Consider the following 16,607-nt stretch of genomic DNA (forward strand, 5'->3'; position numbering starts at 1 on the left):
TAACAAGGTAAACCAGTTTATTGGTCTGTGAGGTGTGATCAAAGATTTGCTGTGATCGAGCAACATCTATTCTGAAGGATGTACATCCTTTGTGAGAAAGATCACAGGGTTATCAAAGGGTGTTCTGCCTTTGTGAACATGATTCCTCCAGCGTCCCACACAGTAACTGGCCTTGATTGAAATGATATCGTTTCAGCACCATAGACAAGCTCAGCAAAATAGAGGTAAAAAACACTTTTTTGGATAGAGCATAAGAAAGATTATGTATTTATCATTACAGAGGCGTCTACCAGCCTTGTATTATACATTATTGGCTGTCAATCAATAAGAAAAATGAAAGTTTTGTGAGATTCTGTTTTTACAGAGTTTGTTTTACGTAATGGAAAAGGATAAGGTACAAGGTACAGTAGCTCATAGTCCAGTATGTATTAATGCCTTTTAAATGATGTGGAGGTAAAAAAATGTATCTGATTGTCACAATTCTCAGCCAGCAAAAAATTAAAGGCCTCCTGAGCAGGAATTATCATATCTTTCATTGAGTCCCTTGGCACTTGCATCCATGCTGCATATAATGTAATTACCTGGAACTCCTGCTGGGTCCATGCTGGTAAGGGCTGAACCTCAGGGAACCGGGTCTTATCTTCACACTTGTCCCAAGGTACATGTACATTTGTAGACAGCCATACCAACCACAGTATGCTTCCCCCTGCTTCAGGATGCATGAATCAAGGATCTTAAAATTTTTTTAAAAAGTTGCATATAAAACATGAAGGAAGACTTGTTTTCTATGTGAGAGTAGCATAAGGTTGGCATACATCATTGAACTACTTCAAATGTGCCCACTTTGATGGTGAAGCACATGGAGGTGGTGTATCTGTATCTGTATATCCGATATAACCACCATTTGGCGTAACGCACCAGCTTCCCAGGCACGCAACACGGTTATATTACACTGAACTACCTGGTGCTTTATCATCAATAGAAAAATAGTTTCAAAGCAGCTATGTTAGAGCACCAATTTGGATATGAAATATTGTTTATAATCTGGTTGACCCTAATATCGTATCATATTAGGATTGTATTGGCTCATTGTCTTGATTTACATGCCATTTTCGGTATGTTTCATCTTAGGGAATTTAGGTCACTGATCCATCAGGTTGCATGTTTGCCAATTTCTGTGTGTGGCTTTGAGTAGAAAACAATCCATGGTGTACTTCCCTATGATCCATTTGTGGAAACGATCATGCTTTCTCATGCGGTGGCAAGTATTACAGTAACCATTTCTGGGTCATTGTGGGTTTTGTAATTCTGTGAAGCTACTCGGTAGTGATACAGTGTGTGGCTGGTGAATGGCACACTAATCGATTAGCAGAATCCACCGCCCTTAGTTACTCTTACTGTAAACCTTCTTCCCAGGCCATAATCAGCATGACATTTAGTACCGTGTAATGCTTCAGGCTACAAGGCATTATCAGTGAAGAGTACATCGCTGTTAGGAGCTGTGAAGTCTGAGAAACTCAACAGGAAGTCATCCTCAAGATAATCAAATAGAATTGTTTTCATTACTGAATAATTGTTCAAACAAAAACAAAAGTCGTAATGCTTAAGTAAGTAAATGGTACCGGTTGTATGTTTGGAATGGAAATGAACTTAATTATATGACAACTTTTTCATTCGACTTTCATTTAGATATTGTGATGTCATTGCTATCTATTATAGAGAAATTATCATCTTTTTGTTACTGACAAAGATAGGCAGGACCGATATGGAAAGTTATACACATTGTGGATCTAGACTAAAGGTTTGCTATTGATAACGTTGTGTCCTTTTTCATGTAATGATACTTGTTCCTTGTGTAGACCTAAATATTGTTTTGTGTAGCTCCTTTTATGCTGTCCTACCATGACATTGAGTGGTAACTGTCTGTTTGCTGCAGGGCGGAGAAGTCACGCTTTGCGGCGAAGGCCCGCCGTGACCAGGAGGGGGAGGAGATCCAGGCGCTGGCCCAGCAGCTCCCGTTCCACAAGGAGACCATCCAGCACCTGGACAAGGCCTCCGTCCTCAGGCTGGCCACCAGCTACCTGCGCATGAAGCAGCATACCCGAGAAGGTACACCACAGTATAGTACAAATGTATATCTTCATATACTTCATATAGATAATACATGTAGATGATAGGGATGTGACAAACAACGACAGGAGACAGATACAATGCTATGTGAAAGTTTTCATTTGGTATGGATACATTTTTAGGAACTTCTATCCCTGTTGGCAAACCTTTATTGTGGATCACATTTGCTTTGCCTCACTGATATGGTTATGCAGGTATTTATAGTGACTTTGATGAACTGTACTGGCCAAGAGTAATCAGTTTTTTCCTACTTTTCTTTTGTAACTGCAGGACAGAAAGAGTTTGTGGAGGAGTTAGGAGGTTATCGTGACAATGATCCATCCTATCAGAGTAAGATTTTACTTGGTTATTCACATTTATATAAGAGAGAAATTGTGGAAAAAAACTGAGTTTTTGTCCAAAATTGCTGGCTTTGACCCGTATGAATCTTTGAATATGAATCTCCTATAATATCTTATATCATTTCAAGATTACTGCATGTACAAAGTGATAATGGTTGTGACAAGCTTTGTTATTAATTTAGAACATATTGATGATTCCAAGAGTGTGAACAAGATGCAGCTGTTGTAGGACAAAGAATGAAGTGGATATTATTAGAAGATTTACTGTCAACATGTCTAAATGCGGAACAAGTTGTTCATCAACACTTCCATGTTGCTCACAGATGCTATTGCCACGCTGGACGATATCCAAGAAGGTGACCTCATGTTGGAGGTGAGTCTCAGCTTAACTCTTAGCTTCCTACATACCACCTGTTTCTCAAACATCGGACGGTCCGGTTTAGGGCTGCAAATTTCATGGTCAATATACAGAAATATAGTGTGGGATAGGACAACCTATTGACAATATAACTAAAGGCATCATATGATGATCTGTGATGCCTTATTTGCTGTACCAAAAGTTGTCTGTCAGTGTTGATTACCTGTAGATCATGTTTGAGTACGGACAATTCCTCCATACTACCACCATATTTGCCAAGAATTTGTTTGAACAAAAATAAGATTGCAAAAGTCCTTCACAACAATATTTTGAGGTATTTTAACTTTAAAATTTGCTTGAATGTGCTCATTTCAGCATTGCTCTCAGAGCATCCTGGAGTACATGTTATCTTGTGGTTGGTAACAGCTCTACCTATGTTATGCATGCCTTTCTGTAGGATCTGTCCACCTTAATTTTACCTTTAGTACTTTAAATTTCCCATCATCTAGAACTGACATAGGAAGAACACCCATGGGTGCCTACACTGCTTTGTGTTAACGGTGTGTTATAAGTGTTTGGGACTGTAATGTACCTCTCCACAACACTTCTGGTTGCCTCAGCTAGAAGCGGATGTCACAAAGCATTTTCCCTCCAACTGGGCCGGAATAGGATTGATTTTCTCATTATCACTTAACTGCAGACCTCAACAAAATGCCACACCAGAAGTGGGAGCAATAAGTACGCCCTCTGAGTCTGAAATAACTCATTTTGCTGTAACACTTGCACGGCCTTGATTAGACGAAATGCGAAATATTTATATCTCCCTATAACCTCCTTGCTATTATCTTTGAAGTACATTTGGCAGTACAATTATAGAAATGCAATTCATGAAAAGTGAAATTTAATTACAACAGTTAGATTGCCTAATTTAAGTATAGATGGAGATTGTAACAGGAACATTCCCATCAAAGGCAGCAGTGTAATGTATTGTCTGAGGAACTCACTCTCATGTACTGCCCCTCAACACTGCCAGTGTGATTTAGTCAGGCTATGTAATGTGTGTTTGAAGACTTAGTGTGATTTGGACTAATTCTACAGGATTTGTATATTCTTTCAATAGTTAGCTCTATCCTTTAAGTAATATTTGTATGAAAAATTTATGAATTGTATATAAACCTAGCCACCCTGAACCTACTGGTATCCCCCTTGAGGTGCCCCTTGAGGAGATTCTCAGCTTCATGTGTCTCTCTTTAAGGTACCTTCCGAGAAATACACACTTGAGGTACTCTCCTAAAAAATGACCTTTTCAAACCAATCTGCAGTTACACCTTTTGACCTTTTCAAAAATACTATCAGTAGGGTACTCCAACGCCTTTTTAATGACCTTTGTCCTCCTTCACAGAAATAGTAACCTAATACCTGAGCCAAGCGATGTTAACCTTTTCGAGTGATGTGGTACAAAGCATTTCTCAAGGATTATGCAAATAAGGTTCTCATTTTCATGAATTATATCAGTTGATCATCTTCTCTACCCAAATAACAAATGTTGTTTAAAGTCTTAATCTCTTATGTAGCAAAGAAGGCTATTGTAATATTGCCTCATAAACTATGTAAATGAGGTCTTGATTTTCATAATTTATGTAAAACAATGTTCACCTTAACTTAAGTTCCAAATGCCACAAGAATAAAATTTCCATCATTTACCTCTATGGAATTATAGCATTTTCTAATTAATAATGCAAATTAGGTCTTCATTTGCATAATTGATATCTATCAATATTCCTCTTCCTCAGTTACATATGTCACATGTTTGAGAGTCTTATCATGAAATGCAGAAGATTTACAAACTTTTCTCATTTATCATGCAGATTAGCTCCTGATTTGCATGATCATCATCTAATTATGTAAATCGTCACTGAAGCTATCTACATACCAAAAATCATGATGATCTATCAACCCCTTATTCTCTGTCAAAATCTGAAACAAAATCGGCCCCTGCAATTCCAAGGAAGCCGTTAGGGGGCCCAAACTTACACCACTTAATTACTCAAGTACCCCAAGAGCTACCGGTATGTTTCACTCAAAAGTCAGGACCATAGCATGTCCAGAACACAAGATATCAAAACATCATCAAGACCCACATACCAAGTATTGATACAATCCAGCCAGTGTCTCGAGTTACCATGTTGACACACACACACAAATGCTCCCGAAAACATTAACTTTCTTGGTGGAAGAAGAAATATAACAATCCACCTGTTTTTACCAGCACATGGGATATTGAACTAAAATGTGTACTTGTGTCAAATGTGAGATTTGGCTGAGATACAGCAAAGCATTGATTAAGAAAAGCTTTTACATTTGTAGCCATCTTAGATTGGTAATCTTACCACAAGAGCCCCAAATGTATTGAAACATACTTTTTATGCTTTAAGAAATCTATCGTTATAAAAAATGAAATGTCATAAGGGCATGGACTTTTCCAAAATACGTCCATGTCTTTATATACTGTACCAATTTTCAGCTTGTACTTGGCTATGAACAACAAATTCCTTATAAGATTGTCTGAAAGATTGTCATTTGTATAAATTTCACACTATACCTGACGGAATTGTATTATTTTGATTTGGAATAAGATGAAGAATTGAATCAACATACAGCAACCAATTGTTCTCATTGTGGGTGACAACAATAATGACACGGGTTGTTGTAGAGGGCAAGACTAGACTGATGTTTAATTTACAAGGTGGGATACCCTACACTGCTTTACCAACACCATCTGGTGGCAGCAATTACATATTCCCATGCATTAAGTTACTACGTGTGTACAGAAATCTGTACAGAAAACTGCAGATTCATGCCAACAGGACCTGTTATACTTTTGAAATACAATGTACTTGTTTCAAGTACGTAGTTAGGATGATCATTGGTTTTCCATTTGTATAGTGGTTTAGCTACCTAATATAAAAAGCCTTTATCCCATGTATGTTAGTGAAGCTTCAATCTGACATGTGAACTTGTGTTGCTGGATACTAATAGAAAATGCATCATTCAATTAGGGAGGGAAAGATGACTTCAATTCAATATGGGTAGGGATTTGAAATTATATTATTTCAATTTGAAATTCTAACTAAAAGGTATACCTTAATAACCAGAATCCCATCCAGGCCAGTCATTTCTGGTGCTCCTAATATGCGATGAAATCTGTAAAGCCAGTCTGAAGTTGCAGAATAGTAATAGAAAATGCATCATGCCATTAGGGAAGGAAAAATGACTTTAAGTCAATATGAGCAGGGATTCAGCTTGAACGTGGTGTTTTAATGGAAATATTGTAGAATCCATGTTCCAACATGTAGGTCAAGGCTAGCCTAAATAGGACAAGCGTTGAAAGCTGCATGACTGTTAATAAAGGTCAGCCTCATGGGCCTGGCCTGCTTCAATTTGTATTTGTCCATGGGGATGGGGAAAATATCAACTCCTTTTTTGGTGTTTTATCCATAGGTTCTACCAGTAAGCGGTGATGCATAAGTTAAGGTATATAGTATCTGAAAGTTTTCACTGATGTAGAATTCAAGGGATTACAAACATGTAGCTCTGAGATGTCAGCAAGTTGTGTTTATTATCCGTGTATTAAATAGGTAATAAAGGTTGTTGTAGATGCAATATATAATGATGGGCGTAATTTGGCATCAAGAAAGGTTATTGTAGACTCAGCAATAATAGCTTAACATTATGCAATAGTAGCCGGATGCATTTGTTTCCAAGTGGGGATGTTGTAATAGAAAATTGGAAATGGCTTTGTCAAAAAGTCCTTGTCAAAATATTTGATGAGGGCTCCCCTTGTATTTCAATTTGAAAGAAGTAGGTTTCTGCCAGTAAGAGGGGGAGCATTGAAGTTGACCCACTCATCTCTGGTTGCACATCAATTGTCCATGGTTTTACCCATGGGAAACCTCTCACCTACTGATGTTTAAAAGGAATGTCATCTGCAAGAAAATGAAAACAATGATTTGACGTTTGTTGGAAATCAATAGAAGGCTTTATAGGTTATAGTTCTGCCCTGAATTTTGTGAGTTATGCCAAGGATATTATATATAATGTCCTTAGTTATGCCCTTTACATTTCCAGTGAGGCCCACAGCTTGTTGATTTACCCTGGCACATTTGACAAAGCTACCTCATGCATCTTACAACAGTGCAGATTCTACTGACTTATTCTCCAGACATTTGAAAATCAGTAAGGAAAATATACATAAAACATTCAGGTTCTTCCATGCATAACGGTAAATTCATTTATCCTTGCAACCTGCAAAAGTAGCCAGTCAAATCTGCATGCCTAAAGTGGGTGGGACAGTATTGCGTATACAGGTAAACAGCTCAGCGACCATGAAGTGTGTCCCTGTTTAACTTCTTAGGATATCATATCTATGCTGTTGGGATCTCATAGTTCAGATTTCTAAATGTTAAAATACCTGACATTTGTGAGGGAAGGTAGAGACAGAGTTACGAGCGAGTTAAGTCAAAATAAACAATGGCTGTGTGGAAACTCATGCAAGTACTAAGCAAATTGATGAGCTGGGGCCTGGGTCAAGGTAAAAGTTCTGCAGGTCTTGCTCCACAGATAAACATGGCCAAGAAGGCCATTAAAGGAATTGAGAGGTTGATCAGCTAGTCATGTCAGCCATCTAACAGCTGTCCAGAATATTGATGTTAAGGCTTTAAATCATGTTTTGAATGAAAACAATGGTTAAGGATACTGGACTGTTAAGGGTCTCATTCATGTATTACTCCGAGTGGGTACCCTAAAAGAATCCGTGACCAAAAAATTAACGGCTGCATGAACGTGTGTTTATATCGGTGGGAAATTCTCTTTTAGCCAGTCCAGCCGATCTCAAGCGTCAAACTGATGAAAGCTTGTTTGTATCTGAAGAAATTAGCAGGCAAAGTTCGGCAGCCGTGCGCGAGGTCGGACGTACACAGCTGGCCATTGTAGGTGATGCGATCATGCGCTTACAGCTGGAAAGTGCATTTTTGGGGTTGTAGCTAAGTGCAGTTTGTAATTGCTATAAAAAGAGATTCTATGTAGTGAAACTATTGGCAATTTTTTTATATGATCTAGGTTAAATGTTCTCAACATAACATGAATAATATTGGTGCATTTTCTGTAGCTTCATTACGAACGCGCCCTTGTAAAACATGTATTATAACATGTAAGCCTATGAGGCGAAAAAACTCATGAATGAGACCTTAAGTATTTGACTATGACTATATTATTTGGGGTTAAGACAGGCTATCAGCAGTTATGCATTTTTTGTATCTTAGGCCACACCATTTTAATTTCTTGGTTACCGGAATTTAAAAAAAATGCTTGATTGGAAAATCAACAGGAAAACAGAATCTCGGAGGAAAGTTTGTCCTTTGATGCACACAATTTCAGGGAGTGAACAGGGTCAGGTGCAAGTTTTCAATTCACCCCAGCCTTCTGTTTTCATGATTTTTTTTGCTAAAATTAAAAAAATCTATTAACCAAGAAATTAAATTGATGTGGCCTTATGAAAGGGGTTAATGGAAAATGCAAGGGAAATAGTAATTGGTGTGGAAGTGGCTGGAATAGTGAACACCACTGGTCAGCTGAGTCAAGTGGCACTTAGAAATGGATGGAAGAACATTATGGTTCAGTACCATTTTGCCCTCTTGTTTCAAGCAGACTACAGTCCCTGTACATAATATCCTTGAACAGTTTTGTCTCAGCAAAAACGTTTTTTCCACCATCTGTCTTGCCTTGCACGTTGAAAACATGGCTTGCAGCAATATACTGTCTGCAAATTTGCTAACTTGATACGAGACAGAAAACTGTTGGTTTGGCAGTATATTAATATGCAAATCATTGTAGCTTTGGCTGGTTTGAGTATGGTGAAACAGATGAAGTAGGATATACAGGAACAAGATTCTATATTGGCTACTTCTTATGCCACTGTGTTCCTGTACAAATTGGGTACATCACAGAAGAGGAAGTTCTGCCTGTGGCTGCATTTCCATCTTTTGGTGTCAATGACCTAGTATTACCCATATGCTCATTGATCCGCACCAAGATAATACATTGGCCACAGATTTGACCTTCTCCCTGGTGCCTAATAAACTTGTAACCAGTATGAAAGGTACTGAAAAGTTACAATCAAGGCTGATACATATTTTATATGGTTTTATTCCTCATATGTTTTGTATTTTAGCCTCCTTTTTTATGATATCCCTGCCTGGCCTAATTGGAGTCGGAACATTTTCTTCTCTGTACAGTGTCTTCATTCTTGTTCAGATGTACATGTACATGTATGTGTACCTTCAGTTTTAAAACAATTATTACAAAACTTGCAGAAAATTGAATGGGTAGCCTATAAAAAAACTTAAAACATCAGAAAAAAAATCATTTTGCGTAATTGGCTACTGCTATAGTGCTGTAACCTTTTCTAGAATGTTGATAGATATTCCTTGACAAATACATGTAGGTTTGGTATAAGTGCCGATGGCAAAGATGTATGTTCATTTCATGGTTTATTGCTCTTTTGTCATCTTTCAAGTCAATAAATGCAACAGTAAAAGTTATGATTATAGTGGCCTAATCTATAACATAGCTCGGGGGGTGGCAGTGATCATGACCATTATAAACCCTTGTCAGTATGATAACTGTTGGGGAGGATCCAGAGGTTATGAAAAAAACAGAATGTCAAAGATTTATTGCATCCTTCTGGTGGCAAAGCCGCTGGCATTGATCATGTCCCGGAGAGTAGGCCGTGTTTCTGCTATCTCTACTGATGCACTCCCGCCAAATCTTTTATCATCCCTGCTGCAGGGACAGCATCGTTCCACTTGGTTTCATAAGTAGGGCACTGCCGTACTTGGTAATGAAGCCTATTTCTGGATGGAGGCTGCAGTTATTTGCATGCCAGTTTTCCTGCCCAGGAGAATCAATCTTGGTGTTTGCAAGGCTTCAATATCATCTGTGTGATCAACAACACTGGTACTCATTTGCTTGTAACCCATCGAAATTGTTTGGAACTTTGATGTCATGGTTATACTTGTGATTAATGACCAGTGCCTATGGTGAAAGGTAGCTCATTTGTCTGATGTGCTCCCTAAAAGTATTCATGATATCAGGTCAACATTCCAAACATGACCCTTAGTAACCTATAGAATAACATCTAGGTCAGAATCTGTACCCAGATCTGTCCCAACTTTTAATACCCTCTTTCTTGGGCCAAGACCAACCTCTTAGGCATCATAGAATGCCTTCTATTAAAATCATTTAACCAAAAACCCAATTCAACCCAACCACCCATCCAATACATGAACCCACATACCCAACAAACAAACAAACAAACAAACAAACAATTGATTGATTATTGATTAATCTACAAACCAACCAATGAATTAAACAAACATTTAACCCACCAATCCCCTGTTGGCTGTTTGAGCCTTTATTTATTAACCTAAATATGTCCTTGTGATGTTGTGTAGATTTCTAGTAGCCCAGGTGTAGTGTAACTCCTTATCTTAACACAGCCATGCCTGCATCTGTTTATGCCATTGCGCAAGATTACAGCAGTGCATCACAAGTGTTATCATATCCCACAGCTGGCTCAGATTGTCTGTTTTTGAGAATATACAGTTGACTACAGAGGGTAAAGAACAACATCCTTATGTGCAAGAACCTTATCTAGCAAAGATGTAGAAATTGAAGAGTGGGTAAAGCATTTTTCAATGTGTCGTCTTGTTCCTGTGTAATTATTCATTATCGATGATCCCATAAAGGTCCATAGACCTTTTCAAGGACAAGATCATTTGAAAAAAGGAGATCTCATTCAAGATATTTATCTCTGCTGATAGATATTGGCTAGAATTGAGTTTTCCCAAGAGGAAGACCGCACAACAAAAGAGTATGTTGGTATGGTGCATTAGCAAAAGTTTCCTTCAGTAAAATTAAGACTGGGTCCCCCAGAAAGCTTTGGTTATTTCATTATTCATCCTATTAAGACTGGTTCAATGTCAATGTGATTATCAGTAAGGGTTACTTTATCTTCTGTAACTCATTGATTGTTGAGACGTCACTCAGATAAACATATCATCATGATCATGATGCTAAGTTATGTCGATTTACCTCACTAACTATTTTGATCTGCTTGATCACAGGCATTGAACTCCTTCCTGATCTTCATCACTCGGAAGGGTCACATCATGTACGTGTCTGAGAACGTCACAAGCCATCTGGGACTCAACCAGGTATGGACAAATTTTAGTACCACGTAATTTGTTTAACAATGGTTAATTTACTTTAGTTGAAAGATGCCTTCCAAAATCAATCAAATCAGAGTGAAATCGTTTCTAATGAAACATAAAATATCTGGCAGTGGGAAGCTGATGTTAATTTCCTGTTTTCAGTGAGCTGTAGGTTCCAGCACTCCCTGTGTGACTTTATCTGCTTCCTCACTTTCCAAGGTTATGACATCAATATGGGGGTGGACTTAAATTATAATCAAGCTGCGGCTGGTATTATTAGAAGTGAAGGTCTGCTGTCATAGCAACATAGATGTAAGAGGAAGTTGGTTGATATAGGAACCTAAAGGATAAACAAGAAATGCTGGGGGACAAGATGGAAATAGCTGGATACAAATTGAATTAAAGATTCAAGCGTTTGACTTCTGTTGAATCTATGTGAGACCTCAGGGTGCGAAATACTTTTTTGAGCCAGGTTGCCCATGTTGCAACCTAGGGCAAAGGCTAGGTTGCACATCTAAATTTCAGGTTGCTCCAGCAACATTCACCGATTTCTTAAAATCAAGCTCGTATGTAGCGTATAATACTACTAATATTTCAAAATATAAATTAGATAGTATTGTGTTCCCATTGACCTAAAAACATCTTGTTTAGCCGAGGGCAGTGTGTTTTCGTCTTTTTCAGCTCAAATTCCACGATCTATGAAGGGTTTTTGATGGTTTAAAACGAAAAAGTGTTGATTTCTTTATTTCAATTGAAGATTTACCGAATTTTATGAGAGTGACACTGTGTTTTTGTGAGCTTCCAGGGCTCCGATTGAGATCTTTGGCTCAAAATATAAGGTTGCACACTGCGCTACCTGGGTTTGGAATTAACTTGCACCAACCGAAATCTTGTTGCACTGTGCAACGTGCAACCAGGTATTTCGCACCCTGGACCTTAACTGGGAGACTGCCCTGTTTGGAAGTGTGTGCAGTGGATGTTGCCTTTTTAAGAGACTTGCAAGGCTACATTTTTATCTGTATCATTATGAAGACCACTACAAAACTACTAACAGAAATTTTTTTAATGAAATCAACATATGCGAAAGGTGCCGATATCAATTGTAGCAAGCACAACAATAGCAATAAGAAAGGAGTGTAAATTTCCGTTCGTGGTCGGCATCCCGACGCCCGCAGTTCCAGTGGAGACGAAAGGCTGATGCGGATTCCTCAAATTTTGTTTACCGATTTCTCGGCAAAATGTATGCCACAATTTTGTTGAGAGAACAGCCCTCTGGCGGAAACGCTGTTTGCAATATTACGCCAAAGAGGTTTGTCACATGAGACATGGTTCATTGTGCGTCTAGTTGTTTCACTCTTGTAATATTGCTATAGTATACCAGCTGATTTCTTATGCCCAAAGGTATAAAATCTGATTTGCGTGTTGTGTCTAGTTAAATACAACAGAATGCAGAAAACCATGAAATTATACAGTTCAATGACCTTTAGAAGATGATGCTAAGATGTATTGTTATCCCTCACCCCATAGAAGATTTGATTGTTAAGAAAGTTTGTTATTCAAATTGCTGGTATCAAAATATGTAAGTATACCCAAAGGCTTGTTAGAATACTGCAATTGACATTAGTCAGTTTAGTCACTGACACTGAAAACATGGCCCATGGAGCCCAGTCACCTTTGATTTTTATTGCTTACATTCCAAACCATACCTTGTGATTTTCCAGGCACACATGATAGGGGAGAACATTCTGCAGTTTCTCCATCCCCGTGACCACAAAACCATCATGGAACAGATGGTCTACAACCCTGAAGACAAGACAACGGTCGGTGCTCCTGTCCCCGACCTCACCCAGACTGACCTGCTGGCCATGGATGTGGATATGGACACAGATAGCATGAGTGAATGTAAGTATCCTCACATCTTGATTATCTGGTTGTCTTTAAGGGGTATTTTATTCATTTATTTAAGGGGTATCTTTGTTTTTATGTACCAATGGCAGTGATGTTCATATGTGGCTATTAAATCCTTTTCTCTGCAGTTGATGCTCTGAAAGAGTCAGGCCAGTCCATCACACAAGATCGCTCATTCATTGTGCGGATGAAATCCTGTCTGCCGAAAAGGCCTGGAAGCAAAGCTCGGTCCTTTGATTACATGGTAAGTCTTTCTGTAAGAACCCACTGAAACTTCAATATTTAGTACTTAATACTTTCCAAGTTTATTGACTAGGAAAAGGATGTTGCAATTGTGAAGCAAGTGACTTGAAGTTCACAGTCATCTCATGGATAGATTTGATCTTAGATCAAATGGAAAAACACCTTTTGTGGTTACCATACACTACCATTACCAACTGGATTTGGGGTTAAACGGATGTTTTGGAGGTCCTTATTCCACTTTACCAGGACCCAAGGAGTGAAAAGTGGGTTAAAAAGAGTGACTTTCCCCTCCTTTTCACCCCCCATTTTGGGTGAGAACCCCTGAAATGTCCATTTAAACCCAAATCCAGTTGTTAGTGACGTTCCAAAAGAGATTAAAAACCACGAGTCATGTATTGCTCCATCATGCTTACGTTAAGGTGTCTTCCTGCCAGGTTGTACAGTGGTCAGGGCGGCTGAGGCTGCGACAGGTGGGGAACAAATACCAGGTGGAGGGAATGACGTGCCTGTGTAAGCCCCTGCTGCCCCTGGGCATCGTGGAGATCAGGATTGAAGGGAACATGTTCATGAGCCGCCACAGCCTGGACATGAGATTCACCTACTGTGACACCAGGTCAGTCAGGTGGAAGATGTCCTTACTATAACGTTGTAGTCTCTGTTTTTGTTAGACTAGTGCTGTCAGTCAAGTGTAGGGAGTAGGATTTAAAGCAGTTTGCAAGTAAAACTGCGACACACACATACATGTGCGCATGTACGATGGCCAGCCACGTCACAGTCACTCTTGTTTATTTCCAGGATTATGACACTTGTTGGCTATGATCCTGAGGAGGTGGTAGGGAAGACAGCGTACCAGTTCCATAACCCTTTAGATGCCCACAAAGTCAGCAACTGTCACCAACATTGTAAGTAATACTCTTGCCCAGGGTTTTCACTTGTTTACTTAGCTCATTATGTGTTTCGGTATTCCCTTTTTATTAAAGCAATAGCAGATACTTTATAATATTGATAATCCCCAAAATGTGCTTGTGAATAGAATTTATTTGAAATTCTCTCTACTTTTTTCATCTACTCTGTCATCTAAATTTTACATCCTTGTTTTTGATAGAAAGGGCTGCCACACATCTCTTTCATATTCCCTTTTCTTCACAGTGTCTAGTACTTTAGTTGTCTTAGTTTCGCAAACCTTTTTAAGATGAAAATAGTGATGAAATTGTGCTGTAAACGTCTAGTGTAGAAAGTGTTGTATTTGTGTTGTATTCCGTCAAGCATAGTTACACACCGTTGCTTGAGGATTATGTCTGTCCTCATTTCGAACAAATAAGTGTACCCTTCGGAATGTATCTCCATTTTTCATTAAGACACTCAGGCGGTCAAAATAGATCCTCTAAACATCACCACCACCTTCTTCTTAAACATGATTGAAAACCGAGGGTGGTGATTGAATTAGTGCCAGGAGGAAGGCTGGCAAACTGGTATGGTCATTTGAAAGCACCATTACTCAGTGTATAACATACCAGACATTTCTCATGGATAGTTAGTATGCTAAGTATACCTCCCACATCCTGGTCAAAAGCCACAGTATGAGAACATGAGAACCTTGACCTAGATTTGAGGGAGTTACTTGGGGTCATGCACTGTGCGACCTGAATAATGGGTAACAAGAGGTTGTGTGAATGGGGGTCCCTCACCTCAGATGACCAGTAACCCAGTATGTAGCACCACCCACATGTAGGCCTATTGACATTTCCCATTTGTAAGTACATGTAAGTGGCCCACCACTGGCTCCTAGACAACAGTGGGGATCAAGTTGCTTGCTGTCATAGCAGTGAGTGAGACTTAACTGCACAGTGACCATATCCAGACAGGTACACCGGTGTTTGAATACTTTAAATTACTTCCTCTGAGTGGAACCTGCAGTGTCCCTCTCTCACATCCAGTAATCAAAAGTTAATTGTGTCCAATACGTGTATGTTGTAATTGACCAGAGACGTCAATGAGTGACCTCGTGAATTCCTGCTGACTCTTGGTACTGTAGGCCACTTGGTACCGTTGACCCACAGAGTTAGAGCCACAGAGGGATTAATTACCAGCTGGAAGTTATTCATCTGTTGCTGCTTTGGAGAAAAACTTGGTGATAATCTCCCATATTTGGTAGATTTCCTCTGACTTGTCCCATTATCCATGTCAGGCAGATCAATTGGCTGTAAAGCAGATGGTCTAGAAAGTAGGTCAGGTTATAGGTGTGGATGTGTTTTCACCTGGCTTGGTCATGCGTCACATGATGTCAGTGACAGGCAGCTTACAAAGCAGCCGTTACCAAGTAATCACCAGATAAATAAACTGAAGGAAAACAGGACAATAATTCGTTTCAGCCCTTTTGAAAAAAATTTGTTTGATTACAATTGCCCTTCACAAGGCATTCCCAAATTCAGGCCAAGGCTAAAGGCTCACAATATAGCAGGCCTTCACCTCAGCTGACTTTCTTCTATCTGTCCTCATGTCACCGCTGTAGCTGTCAGGGCATGCAGCAGCATGTGCAGGTAGCACAACTTTAGCTGTAGACACAAGGTGGGAAATAACATGGGGATACGGCAGATTGTACAGTTTACAGATAAGGGAATTTCTTTTTTTCTCTCTCAAAAGATTCATGATAGTTTTTGTGTGAATGATCATAAATTTGGTAACAGTGAATAGTTTTCCAACTTTGCTGATGCTTATGTATAAAGGGCAGGGCTCTGACAGTACCTGGCACTTTTTCTTTCACTGTACTTGAATAGCTGGGTTTGGCCTCTTGTGCTTGCAAACTCAATGAGGTGGGCAGATCAATTAAGATGTAAAAGGTGTAATGAGAGGCTTTAAATTGATTTCAATTCTATTTTCTCAACATATGATCCAGGTGTTGATGTTGTTTTTTGTTTGGAATTACCCATGATTCATAATGCTATGTCGTGTGTATGTTGCTACGTGTATGTTGCTACGTAGTCTCCATTGACTTAAATGGGTCAAGGTTGCTACAGTGCTTAGTCACTCTCCTGAATAAATTAGGATAGGGGAGGGCACAGCAGGTCATGGACTTTCAGAGTGGTCAAAGTACATATTTGTGCACACAGGCCTTTCCCGATGCCAGAGTAAGTGAAAATCAATGCTAAGCTAGTCATAGATTACATGTATGGTCAGGTCAATGAAGGGCAATTTGCTGGGAAAGTGGGTCATCAGATCATTAAAGGTTGGTTGGATGTGATTTTCCCTTTGTCTAATATTGTAATTAATCAATATCATAATTGTAATTGTACCTGCTTAATGTTAGCATTAAAAGTGCTAATACTAATTTATGATTGTAAGGCTGTACCGCCCAAA

The 16,607-nt window shown here is 39.1% G+C and overlaps 1 protein-coding gene across 2 annotated transcripts in view; it reads left to right on the forward strand.

Annotated features, from left to right (window-relative positions):
- LOC136433319 (uncharacterized) overlaps positions 1 to 16,607 on the forward strand; it is a 52,489-nt gene that overhangs the window by 29,789 nt on the left and 6,093 nt on the right. For both annotated transcript variants that reach the window (XM_066425401.1, XM_066425400.1), the window contains 8 exons: positions 1,937 to 2,109; positions 2,401 to 2,460; positions 2,795 to 2,844; positions 11,013 to 11,102; positions 12,821 to 13,001; positions 13,136 to 13,251; positions 13,685 to 13,863; positions 14,046 to 14,152. In XM_066425401.1, coding sequence (XP_066281498.1) covers positions 1,937 to 2,109; positions 2,401 to 2,460; positions 2,795 to 2,844; positions 11,013 to 11,102; positions 12,821 to 13,001; positions 13,136 to 13,251; positions 13,685 to 13,863; positions 14,046 to 14,152 — 956 coding nt within the window. The remainder of the gene's footprint in view (positions 1 to 1,936; positions 2,110 to 2,400; positions 2,461 to 2,794; positions 2,845 to 11,012; positions 11,103 to 12,820; positions 13,002 to 13,135; positions 13,252 to 13,684; positions 13,864 to 14,045; positions 14,153 to 16,607) is intronic.

The sequence above is a fragment of the Branchiostoma lanceolatum genome, chromosome 4, assembly GCF_035083965.1.
Source record: "Branchiostoma lanceolatum isolate klBraLanc5 chromosome 4, klBraLanc5.hap2, whole genome shotgun sequence".
NCBI classification, from domain to species: Eukaryota; Metazoa; Chordata; class Leptocardii; order Amphioxiformes; family Branchiostomatidae; genus Branchiostoma; species Branchiostoma lanceolatum.